Source organism: Nannospalax galili, unplaced genomic scaffold, assembly GCF_000622305.1.
Source record: "Nannospalax galili isolate Female #2095 unplaced genomic scaffold, S.galili_v1.0 scaffold14, whole genome shotgun sequence".
Taxonomy (NCBI): Eukaryota; Metazoa; Chordata; class Mammalia; order Rodentia; family Spalacidae; genus Nannospalax; species Nannospalax galili.
Window position 1 is genome coordinate 1,881,325 of NW_008336953.1, and position 12,414 is coordinate 1,893,738.

At 40.7% G+C, this 12,414-nt stretch overlaps 1 protein-coding gene across 1 annotated transcript in view; it reads left to right on the forward strand.

The window, feature by feature from the left end:
- The window catches only part of Armc3 (armadillo repeat containing 3), a 119,955-nt gene that overhangs the window by 35,641 nt on the left and 71,900 nt on the right, over window positions 1-12,414 (forward strand). Inside the window, exons 7-10 of the mRNA XM_008831769.2 lie at window positions 55-123; window positions 819-994; window positions 2,648-2,842; window positions 11,138-11,321. Of these exons, the coding sequence (XP_008829991.1) occupies window positions 55-123; window positions 819-994; window positions 2,648-2,842; window positions 11,138-11,321 (624 nt within the window). The remainder of the gene's footprint in view (window positions 1-54; window positions 124-818; window positions 995-2,647; window positions 2,843-11,137; window positions 11,322-12,414) is intronic.

The window sequence follows — 12,414 nt, forward strand, 5'->3', positions numbered from 1 at the left end:
GACACTACCATTATTATTTTAATAAACATCCACATATTATTTCTTCCTTTGCAGGTGACGTTAAAAAACTACTGAGGGAGTTAGATGTCATGAATTCCGTCATTGCTCAGCTGGCTCCAGAAGGTAACTTCACACCTTATATCTATTTCAAAATTGGAACAGATTTCTTTTTGTGTTTTATTAAACTACATATTGAAAAGAGTTTCTAAACCGCCAACTGTGATTTGTCACTAAAAGCTCACAAACTACAGCTCAATTTTAATTTTATAAGGAAGTGGAATGTAGGCCAGGTATGGTGGCAGATGCCTTGAATCCCAGCACTCAGGAGACAGAAGCAGATGGGAGCTCTATAAATTCAAGGCTAGCCTGGTCTACATACCAAATTCCAAGCCAGCTGGGGCTACAGGGAGATTGTCTCAAACAACAACAAAAAAGTAGCCTATAAGCAAGATTTGTGGAGGTAAACTTTGTTTTCAAAGCTTATTTGTGCGTGTGTGTGTGTGTGTGTGTGTGTGTGTGTGTGTGTGTGTGGTATGAGACAGAGACAGAGAGAGACAGAGTCAGAGACAGAGAGAGACAGAGACTCTAGATTGAACTCATGGTGTTATATATGCTCAGCAAGTGCTCTACCACTGAGCAGTATCCACAACACTTTTTCATTTTTGAGACAGGTTGGTCTGGAACTCCTGAACCTCTTGTCCCAGCCTCCCAAGTCACTAGGATCATAAGAACACGCCATCATGCCAAGCTTCAAGCCTTATAAAGTAGGGGTTGAATAAACACCTAATACACTTGTCTTGTTTATTTCTGATATACAGAAGAAGTGGTAATCCATGAATTTGCCAGTCTTTGTCTTGCAAACATGTCTGTAGAGTATACGGGTAAAGTACAAATATTTGAGCATGGAGGATTGGAGCCACTTGTCAGACTACTGAGTAGCCCAGACCCGGATGTGAAGAAGAATTCTATTGAATGCATCTACAACTTGGTACAGGTAAGGTTATCTTCTAAACAGTATTGAGATGGCTGGGGAGGCTGCTCAGCGGTAGAGCAGCTCTTGCCTAGCATACAGGAGGTCCTATGTTTTATCCTCAGCACCATTAAAAAGATGTTTTGGCAAAAGCCAATTCTGGAATTTATTTTCTCATTTAAAAAGGAAAGTTTTGGTTTTTTTTTTTTCAACTGACTGGTTTTGTAGCTGTTGATCTTAGTACATTTAGCATTTATCACTCAGAAAAACAATGTGTAGCTGCCTTTCAGTTTTCCCATATTATAAATAATTATCTCCCACAGGAAAATTATTTTAGAAGTGAATTTCTGTCTTAAAGGAAGAGAATGGCATTTGGATTAAGGTTGACTTTACCTGAATCAAATGTGCTTCTTTTAGAACAGAAACTCTAGGACTGGAGAGATGGCCTGGCTGATAAGAGCACTGACTGCTGCTCTTCAGAGCACCCAGGTTCGTTTCCCAGCACCAATATGGTGACTCACAAACAGCCTTAACTCCAGTTTCAGGGGCGCCAACATCCTATTCTGGCCTCCACAGGCATTGTATGACATGGGTGCACTTACATATATGTAGGCAAAGGGGCTAGAGACATGGCTCAGTGGTTAAGAACACTGAATGTTCTTGCAGAAGACCCAGGTTTGAATCCCAGCACCCACATGACAGCTAACAACTGTCCATAACTCCAATTCTAGGGGATCCGACAGTCTCTTCTGTCCTCTGCGGCATTGCACGACACGGGTGCACTTGCACCTACATGCAGGCAATACACTCATACATATAAAAATAATAAATAAAAAATGCAGGCAAAAACACATGTACACATAAAACACAAATAAATTAAAAAATTTAAAACTCAGGACATCTAAAATTTATGTTGAACCTGGGGATTGGCATGCTGCCATCTGGGCTTTTTTATGCTGTTTCTGAGCATCTGAACTCAAGTACTTGTGTTGCTGTGGCAAGCAAGCCCTCTACTAACTGAGTCACCTCTCCAGCCCTCTTTTCCACCTTTAAATGATCTTTGATATTAATCATATTTGAGTCAAAATATGATTTAGTAGTAGTCAGAGTTTGCGAGTTTTTCATGGTATCGTGCCGTGTTTTCTCCACTGCCCAATACAACCCCTTCCCTGAACTGATTCACATGCAGAAATATGGCTATAATGAGTCTCTGAGATCATAAACGTCTTGAGTAAAGGTCATGCATCTGAGCAAAACCTGCTATAAATTTGCACACCCAGGGTCTATCTACAGCACTTCATGGGTACATCTGTTACACAAATAATCCCTTTGAAGACAAGGAATCGATGCTATGATTTTAATAAACACTATTTGAAATAGTACATCAGTGTGAGAAGAATTTTGTTATGCATAGATTTGATTATGATGCTGTTTATAGGGATGTGTTGCATAGTAAACACTGCAAGTCATAGATGATGTTTATTTCTTGTTGACATCTACATGGTTCAAATGAATATTTTGGTATTGTCAATTAAGAGGGTTTTTTGTCTGTGAGTTATTTTGGAATCTGAAATCAAAGATGGGAAATTATAACAGAGCAGTGTTCTCTGGCTTCCATTCTTGAGGCTGCATTTTGTTGTAAAAATTACTGATGTGATCATTTGTATTTTGTGGCAGGATTTTCAGTGTCGAACTGCATTTCAAGAACTGAATGCAATTCCTCCAATACTAGAGCTCCTGAAGTCAGAATACCCAATTATTCAGTTGCTGGCTCTTAAAACCTTAGGGGTTATCACAAGTGATAAGGAGTCTCGGGTGATGCTGAAGGAGAATCAAGGCCTGGACCAGCTGACTAAGATCCTAGAGACCAAGGTACCCACAACATTCCATTCACTCAGCCCCTGTGGGCAATGTCTCTCTCCTGAGTGTTATAAAATACGAATGTTGTAAAAGCAAAGTTTGCAGAAACAATTAATCCACTTGCTGTGTAAAGTTTACCAGGCTGTTTAAAGCAGACTGTAGAGGCTTCAGATTTTAGATGTTCTGAAACACCAGAACCAAATGCTAATGTGTGTTCTTCAGCTTTGCTGTCTCCACTTTAATACACTACATTAAATGGCTCTAATGATAAACATCCACAGCGTCTTTTAGAAAATCAAGAGATAGCATCAGTCAAGGACTGTAAAGGCTTCCTGAGGAATAGTTTAAGATTAGTTTCACAGTAACCAATTATTAGATTTTCTTCTAAAAATTACAAACCTCAGAAGTTGCCACTGACTTGAGAAAATAAAGTAAAATACAAAAGAGCAGTCCTAGCAAAGGCACGTTCCCTAGCCACGTTAATCCAGCCACATTAATCCATCCATATTAATCCAGCCACGTTAACCCAGCCACGTTAATCTAGCCACCTCTGATCCCACAATGCCTTGTACATAGATTCTGTGTCAGGCATTATACACGTGGTGTAGAAATTTAACAGTGCTACAGACCTGTTATTTTATCACATTTTTTTTTCAAATGGAATCTGAAAATTAGAAAGGTTGGTTTGTCCTATGGCCCGCAGGTAGAAAGTGATTAGCCACAGAGATGAACACAGCCTTGCCTTTCTGCACCACAGTGGTGTTTCCTGTCTTCTTACCATGATATAGGCATAGTATATGTGCTTCCATAATTATACATGATAATTAGGTATGGTGTGTAATGTATATATCCATCTCTATATGCTGTGTATAATGTATACTATATATAATTATCACATATAATGATATAATTATACACATAATTTATATTTCATATCATATATAATTGTATCATTAATCCCATTTTACAGATGAGAACAAGACGTTGACAGGCTAAATAAATTGCCTAAAGTCACAGAACCAGCAAATACATAAGATGGATTTTTTTCAGAATTAATACATGTATTTAAGTTGCAAAATTTCAAATAATTCTCAAATATACACAGTGAAATATAAAGTCCCTCCCCCTTCTCTACCCAGACTGGGACACAAGGCAGAGGGTCGCTCTTTTCTCTTCCCCCGTTGTCCTCGGCTCCTCACCAGGGTAATGAGGCTGAGACCAAAAGAAGGTTTAAGAAGCTACCAGATGGGACAGATGGCTCAGAGCACTGACTGCTCTTGTAGGGGACCTGGGTTCAATTCCCAGCACCCACATGGTGGCTAACAACTGTCCGTAACTCCAGTCCCAGGAGAATCCAATGCCCATTTCTGACCCCCACAGGCATTTCAGGACACGGGTGCACTTACACCCATGCAGGTATCACATGCAGGCAATACACTCATACATATAAAATAAAATGAAAAATAAAACATTTTCCAGAAACTGCTAAACTTGAAAGAAATAAAACTGAATTGTCATAGATTACAATGCTGTGTAGACAGACAATCCAAAGAGAATAGGAAATTCAACTTGAACTGTTAAGTAGTTTTATCAAGGTCATGGGATAAAATTCGTTCACAGAAATAATTTTCCTATATGTTGATGATGAACAATAAAAAGGAAAATAAATACAATTCCAGTTACAGTATTTTGGATGTGTATGTATGTTTACATGCTCCTATGTGTGTGCAGATCTGTATGCATGTATGTGTATCTATGTGTGTGGAGGCCAGAAGTCGACATCAGGTGTCTTCCTCAATCACTCTCCACTTTATTTTTTGAAATAGTGTGTCTCACTGAACCTGGAGCTCACCGATTTGGCTAGACTGGTTGGCCCCAGTGATCCCCCTGTCTCGGCCTCCCGTGTAGAAAGTACAAGCCCATGGTGCTGAGGATCTGAAGTTGGTCCTCATGCAATCACCTTACTGATGTCCTTACGTCCTACAATATGTGCTTAATGTATAACTACAAAGAATTAAATGATCAAAATTTGTGCAAAATCTATTCACCAAAATATGCAAAACAGTTTTAAGGAAGACTTACATAGAGAACTATATCATGTCTATGGAATGGAACACACAATTTTAATGTCATTTTCTACCAAATTGCCTTTTGAATTAGGGTTTCCAGTAAGTTCTCATATGACTTATTGATTTGGTTATAGTTAGCCATGGCATTCATTCCTTTTTGTCTGGGCTATTGTTTCATCCCTGTGTTCTTAATTTTTAGTGTTACATTTCCCCCTCTCCTTGGCTTACATGCTGTTTCTCTTTGCACTCAGGATTGCTCTAATGATTGCATTATGCAACTCAACCTTATCCCAGTCTACTTAGAGTTGTATCAAATTACTTGAAGCAAAATATTGGAACCATGTAACAATATATTTTTACTTAATTTCCCATTCTAAAGACTGCTGCTATATATTTTACATCTATACACATTATAAGCCTAACAATTCAACATAATTATCTTTTGTCTTAAACACTCCTATATTATAAAGATTTTAAAGAAATGAAGAAAGGAAAATTTATACTCTGTGCATATAGAATTTAGTCACTCATTTTAGCTTTTTGTATCTACTCGCAAATTTACCATTTCCGATGATCATTTCTGCCTAGAAATCTGAATTGTTAACTAAGTCATTTTTCTTTACTTTTCAACCTTAAAGCTTTGATTTGGTGTTCTTTAAAAATTATTATTTTTATTTTATGTGTATGGTGTATCACCTGCATTTATGTAAGTATACCCCTATCATGCAATGCCCACGTAGGTCAGAAGAGGACATCAGATTCCCCTGGAACTGGAGTTACATATGGGTGCTGGGAATCAAACCTGGGTCCTCTGCAAGAGCAGCCAGTGCTCTTAACCACTGAGCCATCTTTCCAGCCCCAGATTTGGTATTTCTTATAGTACAGATGTGCTAACATAATTACCTCAGGGTTTTTCAAAAATTTATTTCAACTTTATGTGTATGAGTGTTTTGCCTGAATGTATGTAAATATATCCATGCATGCAATCCAAGAAGAGGCCAGCAGAGGGCGTCGGATATCCTGGAACCAGAGTTACTGGTGGTTATTAGCCTTCATGTGGGTGCTGGGAACTCAACCCAGGTCCTCTGCAAGAGCAGCCAGTGTTCTTAACAGCTGAGCCATCTCTCCAGCCCCCACCTCAGTTTTTGTTCGTTCAGATTTTGTTGTTTGGTTTCTTGTGATACTAGGGAGGAACCTAGGCAAACACCCACTTCCCGAGCTACACCCCTAGCCTGGATTATCTCAGGTTGTAAATTTATCTGAAAATGTATTTTCACTTTTAGTTTTTGATTAATACGAAGTTTCTAGTTTATCACTTTTTTCTGTTTCAGCATTTTGGTATTTCTTCTCAATGCTATTATTTCTGATGACAGTTTAACCATTAATTCAACATTATTTCCTTGATTGTAATGTGTTTCTCTTCTTTGGCTGCTTTTGAGATTTTTCTCATCTTTGTTTTTCTGCATTTCTCCTCTTCATAGAAATTGCTTAATTTTTGTGCCCTGCCCAGGATCTGTGAACATTTAAATCTCTAAGTTAATGTTTTCCAGCAAATATGGCAAGTTCAGTCATTTATTCAGATTTTTGTGTTCCTTCTTTCCCTTCCAGACTCAATTACCTGTGTGTCACCCTGATTGGTGCGATTTTATAAGACACTGTGGCTCTGCTCTGCTCTTTTTTATTCTTTTCTCTCTCTTTTTTTTCAAATTTTTTTTTGAGACAGGGTCTCCCTGTAGCCCCAGCTGGCCTGGAGCTCGCTATGTCAATGCTTATTTTTCTTTAACTTTCTTTTTGAATAAATAATTTCTTTTGATTTATATTCAAGTTCTCTCATTCCTTTATGAGTTTTAATCTGATGTTAAGTCCATCTAGTGAATTTTTACTTTTCATTTTGTGCTTTTCAAGTCATGTGCATGTGGGGTGTGTGTGTGCGCGCGTGCATGTGTGTGTGTGTGTGTGTGTGTGTTTGTGGGTGGTAGTGGTGGTATCTCTCTGTGTGTGTATATGGTATATATGTGTGTGTGTGTGTGTGTGGTAATATGTATGTTTGTGGGTGGTAGTGGTGGTATCTCTGTGTGTGTGTATATGGTGTATATGTGTGTGTGTGTGGTGATATGTATGTTTGTGGGTAGTAGTGATATCTGTGTGTGTGTGTGTGTTTGTGGGTGGTAGTGGTGGTATCTCTGTGTGTGTATATGGTTTATGTGTGTGTGTGTGTGTGGTGATAATGTATGTTTGTGGGTGGTAGTGGTGGTATCTGTGTGTGTGTGTGTGTGTGTGTGTGTGTGGTGGTGTGTGTAGGACAGAGGTGATGTTGAGTGCTTTCCTCACTTGTTTCTCCACCTTATTTTTGGAGACATGGTCTCTCACTGAACTTGGAGTTCACTGATTGGCTAGGCTAGCTGGCCATTGAGCACCAGGATCCTCCTGTCTCTACCTCCCCCACGGCTGGGATTGCAGTTACTTGAGACCATGCCCAGGGATTTTACTTAGGTGCTGGGGATCTGAACTTAGGGCTTCATGCTTCCCAGCAAGCACTTTATTGACTGAACCATCTATCCTATTCTCTCCAGTCTTGAATTTTTAGTTTTGAAGTTTCATGTCTCTGTTGATCTTTGAACATGTTTAGAATATCTGCTTTAAAGTCTTTGACTGCAGAATCTAAGATCAGACTCTGTGGGCGGGGGGGGGGGGGTTATTGGCGGCCTTGTGTTTCCTGAATTTGAATCACAAGCCTGGTTTTTTGCATGTCTCGTAGTTTTTGGCTCAGAGCAATGGACAATGGTCCCAGCGTTTCCAGATTCTGTGGAACTGAGGTCTGCTGCCCTTTTGTCCTAGTAGACAGCTGTAAATGTTGCTTCTCCTGAGGGGAGGGAGGCACAGCTGCTAGATCTATTCAGCTCCTCAGGTTTTAGTGGCTGTTGTTTTCAGCTTGACCTTCTGGGGTCTCCCAGGGCTTCTGTAGTTTGGATTCAGCCATGGATTGATGAAGACTTTTAGCTTTAGACATGGGGTTTACCTTTCCTCTCTGGTCTCCCTGCTTTTGGGTATTTTCTACTTTTAATTTGTAGCTCAATTATTAGTCCCAGGTTCTGTCCTATTTTTTCCTATTGCTTTGGTAAAAGCATTGACTAAAACTAACTTGGCGAGGAAAGGGCTTAGTTAATCTTGTAGTATAGTTCTTCATCAAAGGAAGCCAGGGCAGCAATTGAGGGGAAGAACCTGGGGGTAGGAGCTGAAGCACGGACCATGGAGGAACACTGGTTACTGGCTTGTTCCTCTAGCCTGTGCTCAACTTGCTTTCTTACATCACACAGGCCCACCTGCCCAGGGGTGGCATTGCCCACAGTGGGCTGGGCCCTCCCACATCACTCAGCAATCAAGAAAATGCCTCACAGACATGGGCACAGGCCAGTTCAATAGAGGAAATTCCTCAATTGAGGTTCCCTCTTCCCTGGTGTGTCAAGTTGACAACGGAAGCTATCCAACATAGGCTCTGACCTCTGATGGCCTTAGCTTTGTGCAGCTGAGTTGCACATGGGCTGAGGAATGTGCACTACTTGGCAGGCAGTAGATAACAAGAATCACCTAATCTGCCCTTCGAGGATAGGCACATTACTCTCTAGTCCATGGCTTCTCTGGGGGCTTCTCCCTGCATACATAGTTAGAGGTCACCCAGACAAACAGGTCCTTAGGTATTTTCTCACTCAATTGTGGCAGTGTGGCAAGTCCAAAATCAGCAGGGCAAGCCAGCAATCTGGAGACCTAGAGACACAGAGCAACGCTGAGGTCCATGGTGAGTGTGAAGACCAGCTAGCAGCAGAATTTCCTCTTCCCAGAAAAGTCTTTTAAGGCCATCAATTAAGTAGAGGAGTTTCACCCACATTATGGAGAATAATTTACTTTACCAAAAGTCTACTTAATTTAATTATCATTAACATCTAAATTAAACATCTCTCCACAAATATCAAGAACAACGTCAGACTAAGTATCTGACACTGTGTTCTGACCGAGTTTGTATATAAAAGTTAACCGTTGTAAGTCTACATTTTGTTGATTTGGTAGCCATCTATAGCTCTTTAAATCATATTTACTCTTTTTAAAAAATATTTTATTTATTATTATTTTATTTTATGTGTATGAGTGTATTGCTTGCATGTATGTAGGTACACCTATGTTATGCAATACTGCCAAAGGTCAGAAGAGGGTGCCAGATCCCCTGGAACTGGAGTTAATGGACACTTGGCAGAGGCCATGTGGTTGCTGGGAACGGAACCTGGGTCTTCTACAAGAGCAGTCAGCGTGCTTAACCACTTAGCCATCTCTCCAGCCCTATTTACTCTTTAAATAAAAACAAGGACAAAGTCATCCATGCATCCAACACAATACAACTCTCCTGCATCCATCAGAAAAGGCACCAAACTTTTCCCTAGAATAGGTACAAAGTCTTTGGGTGATATTTGCTCTTCTGCTTAACCTTCCAGAACCTAAATACTATGATGTAAATTAATCAAAACTAACATCTCAAGCTATAAGAGGACAAACAGGGAAATCTAAGTTATATATTTAAAGTATATGAATCTATATGCAAACAGACATGCACACAAGCACTCAGCAAAATGCAGAAGAAACACGCATGGCAATTACATGTTCGTATCTATAACTGGTCACATGGTCACAACTGCCATTCACCATTGCTCTTTTCCACTACCTGCCACATATTCCTAATCCTCCTGCCTCTGCCTCTCATGTGCTGGGATTACAGGCATGCAGCACAGCACCTGCTTATTCATTACAGACTTTGAAGGAACTCAGTTGTTCTTCACTGACCTCAGTCACAGTGTGGTAACACCAAGAGCCACACTAAAAGATCTCATTTTCTAAGCACACTCATTCTTGGCACGGGCAGTCCAACTTCCCCTTACACAGTAATGCTTTTCTTAGCTTGTTGATTTGAGGCACAGGGAGCCCAAAATAGCAGGTGGCAGTCCTAACCTCCAGTTCAATGGAATCGTGTGTTGTGTCTCTTGATGGCAATGTTTGGAATTAAGATTTCTGGATCAGGGAAGTCTTAAGTTTCAGACAAAGAAGCAAAGCCTTGCCAGGGTGTCATTATGTGCAATGTGGGAGGGGCCACTCCACTGCCCTGCTTGGACCAGCGAGTCCTAACCAAGGGAGAAATAAGACCATGTTTCAGATACTGAGTCAAAGCTTTTACAGCCTTGTAGAAGACAAGCACCTTGCAGTTGCTATAACTGAGTCTTCAGAAAACTATTCCAGAATTCTACCAATCTACTTGCTTTGGGATGGTAGGTAGCAGGCCTGGTAGGACCAGGGACTTCCATGAGTATGGGCCCCTCACGGCAGTGACATGAAGTCCTTCGTCAGAGGTGATGTGAATGGAGCATCACAACAGCAGACCACCTCTTTCATTTTAGGACTGCAATTCCCAGCTGTCTGAGGAAGACCACAGGTTTACACTGCTGTGGGAATTGGTGTGGCTCTTCCTGTAAGAAAGTCACAGGCTCATACCACTTTGTTCTACCACTTGCTAGATTCTAGGAACCATGTTTACCTTCACCATCTGCCCTGTTCCAAATCTATGTTTTTTCCCTGAGGATTTTAGATTTGTGTTCAGTAGAGTACATGAGCAATTTCAATTGACTGTCATCACTGGCTGTTTCCTCTACTTTTTATCCATGACATATTTTGGAGTAAGAGAAATAAAAAGATGAGGCAAACGGTTGGAGATGTGACTTCGGTAAGCAAACCCTCTGTCCACACAAAATTAATCACATTATGATCTGAGGATCCCACTTCCTCTCAGAGTGAATTTGAAGAGTAGGTTTTTTTGTTTGTTTTATTTTTTTAACAAAATGCTTATAGTTTGAAGGTGAGGTGCCCCCTCCCCCCATAGATGCATGTGTTTGAATGCTTGGTCCTCAGCTGTTTGGGAAGGTAGTGGAGCCTTTAGGAGGTGGAGCTATGATGAGGAAGTGGGTACCTGAGGGTGGTCCTTGGCATTGTGTAGCCCAGCCCCACTTCCCACTCCTGCTGTGGTGCATGGGCCAGGCCGGCCTCCCTGTCCTGCTGGTGCCTTCCTGGCGAGGATCGATAGTGACTCCAGGGAACCTTAAACTTTCTCCTTCCAGTTACTTTGGTCCAGTGTGTTGCTGCAGTATTTTGTTGTAAAGTAACTAAGAGGACAGCTTTCCATTTGTGCTTGTTTCATTATTAGGAGTTGAATGACCTTCATGTAGAAGCACTTTTGGTGATAGCCAATTGCCTGGAGGATATGGAGACAGTGGTGCTGATGCAGCAGACAGGAGGCCTTAAAAAACTACTCTCCTTTGCAGAAAACTCCACAATTCCTGACATTCAGAAGAATGCTGCAAAAGCAATTACTAAAGCAGCCTGTGATGGTACGTGTTCTCTGGTGCAAACCCACCATACATTTTCCTCATATGTTCTTAATTTTGATTAATACAAGCACCCAGGTACCTTCCTGCTTCAAACTACCCCAGGGAATAGCACTGTAGACATTACCTTGTGGCTAATGAATTGAAGGACACATCGCTTTGTCGGGTAGGTTACAAACTTAAAACCATTTCATCATAATCCTGAACTTGAAATAACCCAGAATGCATGCAGTGTTTGTGGTCCTGAAAGCTGAAAGCTTTGTCTTGAGAAATCCACATGCAGAATGACATCCAAGGTAATTTTGATCTTCAGCGGGAGGCTGAAGTGGTGTGTTCTACAGCCGTGGAAAATGATGTGCTCCTGCTATATACACGATGCAGTTTTCATTTCAATGACAAGCTCTACTGTCATAAATCTGCAAAATAGGAGCAATTAATTACAACCCAAGCACTGAAGATGAAATTATAGTCTTAATTTATGTATATGTGGAGTATTTTGTTAATAAAAGAAAGGGCTTTATTTTTTCCCCCTCGGAATCACTACTCAGAAATGATGACAGCGTTGACTGTTTCTGTGATTTACATTCTAAACATATATACTCACATCTGCATATATTTCTATGTATATATTGTGGGAAACATTTTTTTTCCAGCCCACTGGATTTCTTCAAGGCTCAGCTTAAGTGCAAGCGCGAGTTCACTGTCTAGTGCATAGTCAGCACAGAGAGTCACACTGTCAGCGCCACATCTAAAGATAGGCTGTGAAATTAAGATTTTCATATTGCAAACGTTGGCTTATTCCATGTTCCACCCAATGGAACTTGGACGTTATCAGAGCAGGTTAGTTCTGCTTTCCTTCTATTCCAGGATTCTCGGTGAATTGAGACCCAAGGAAATGTGTAATAGAACAACATGAACAATGCCACACCTAACATGTTTTCATGCCTTCTCTGAGGTCTGGTGCGGCTGAGGGGGACAGAGGTGATACCTAGGATGAAGCCAGGTGTCTAACATGGACAGCTTAGAATAAGACGGTGCAACTCACAGAAACAGGAATTCAGAGGAGGAGCTGGTTTTATTTGAATGAAAGGAAATG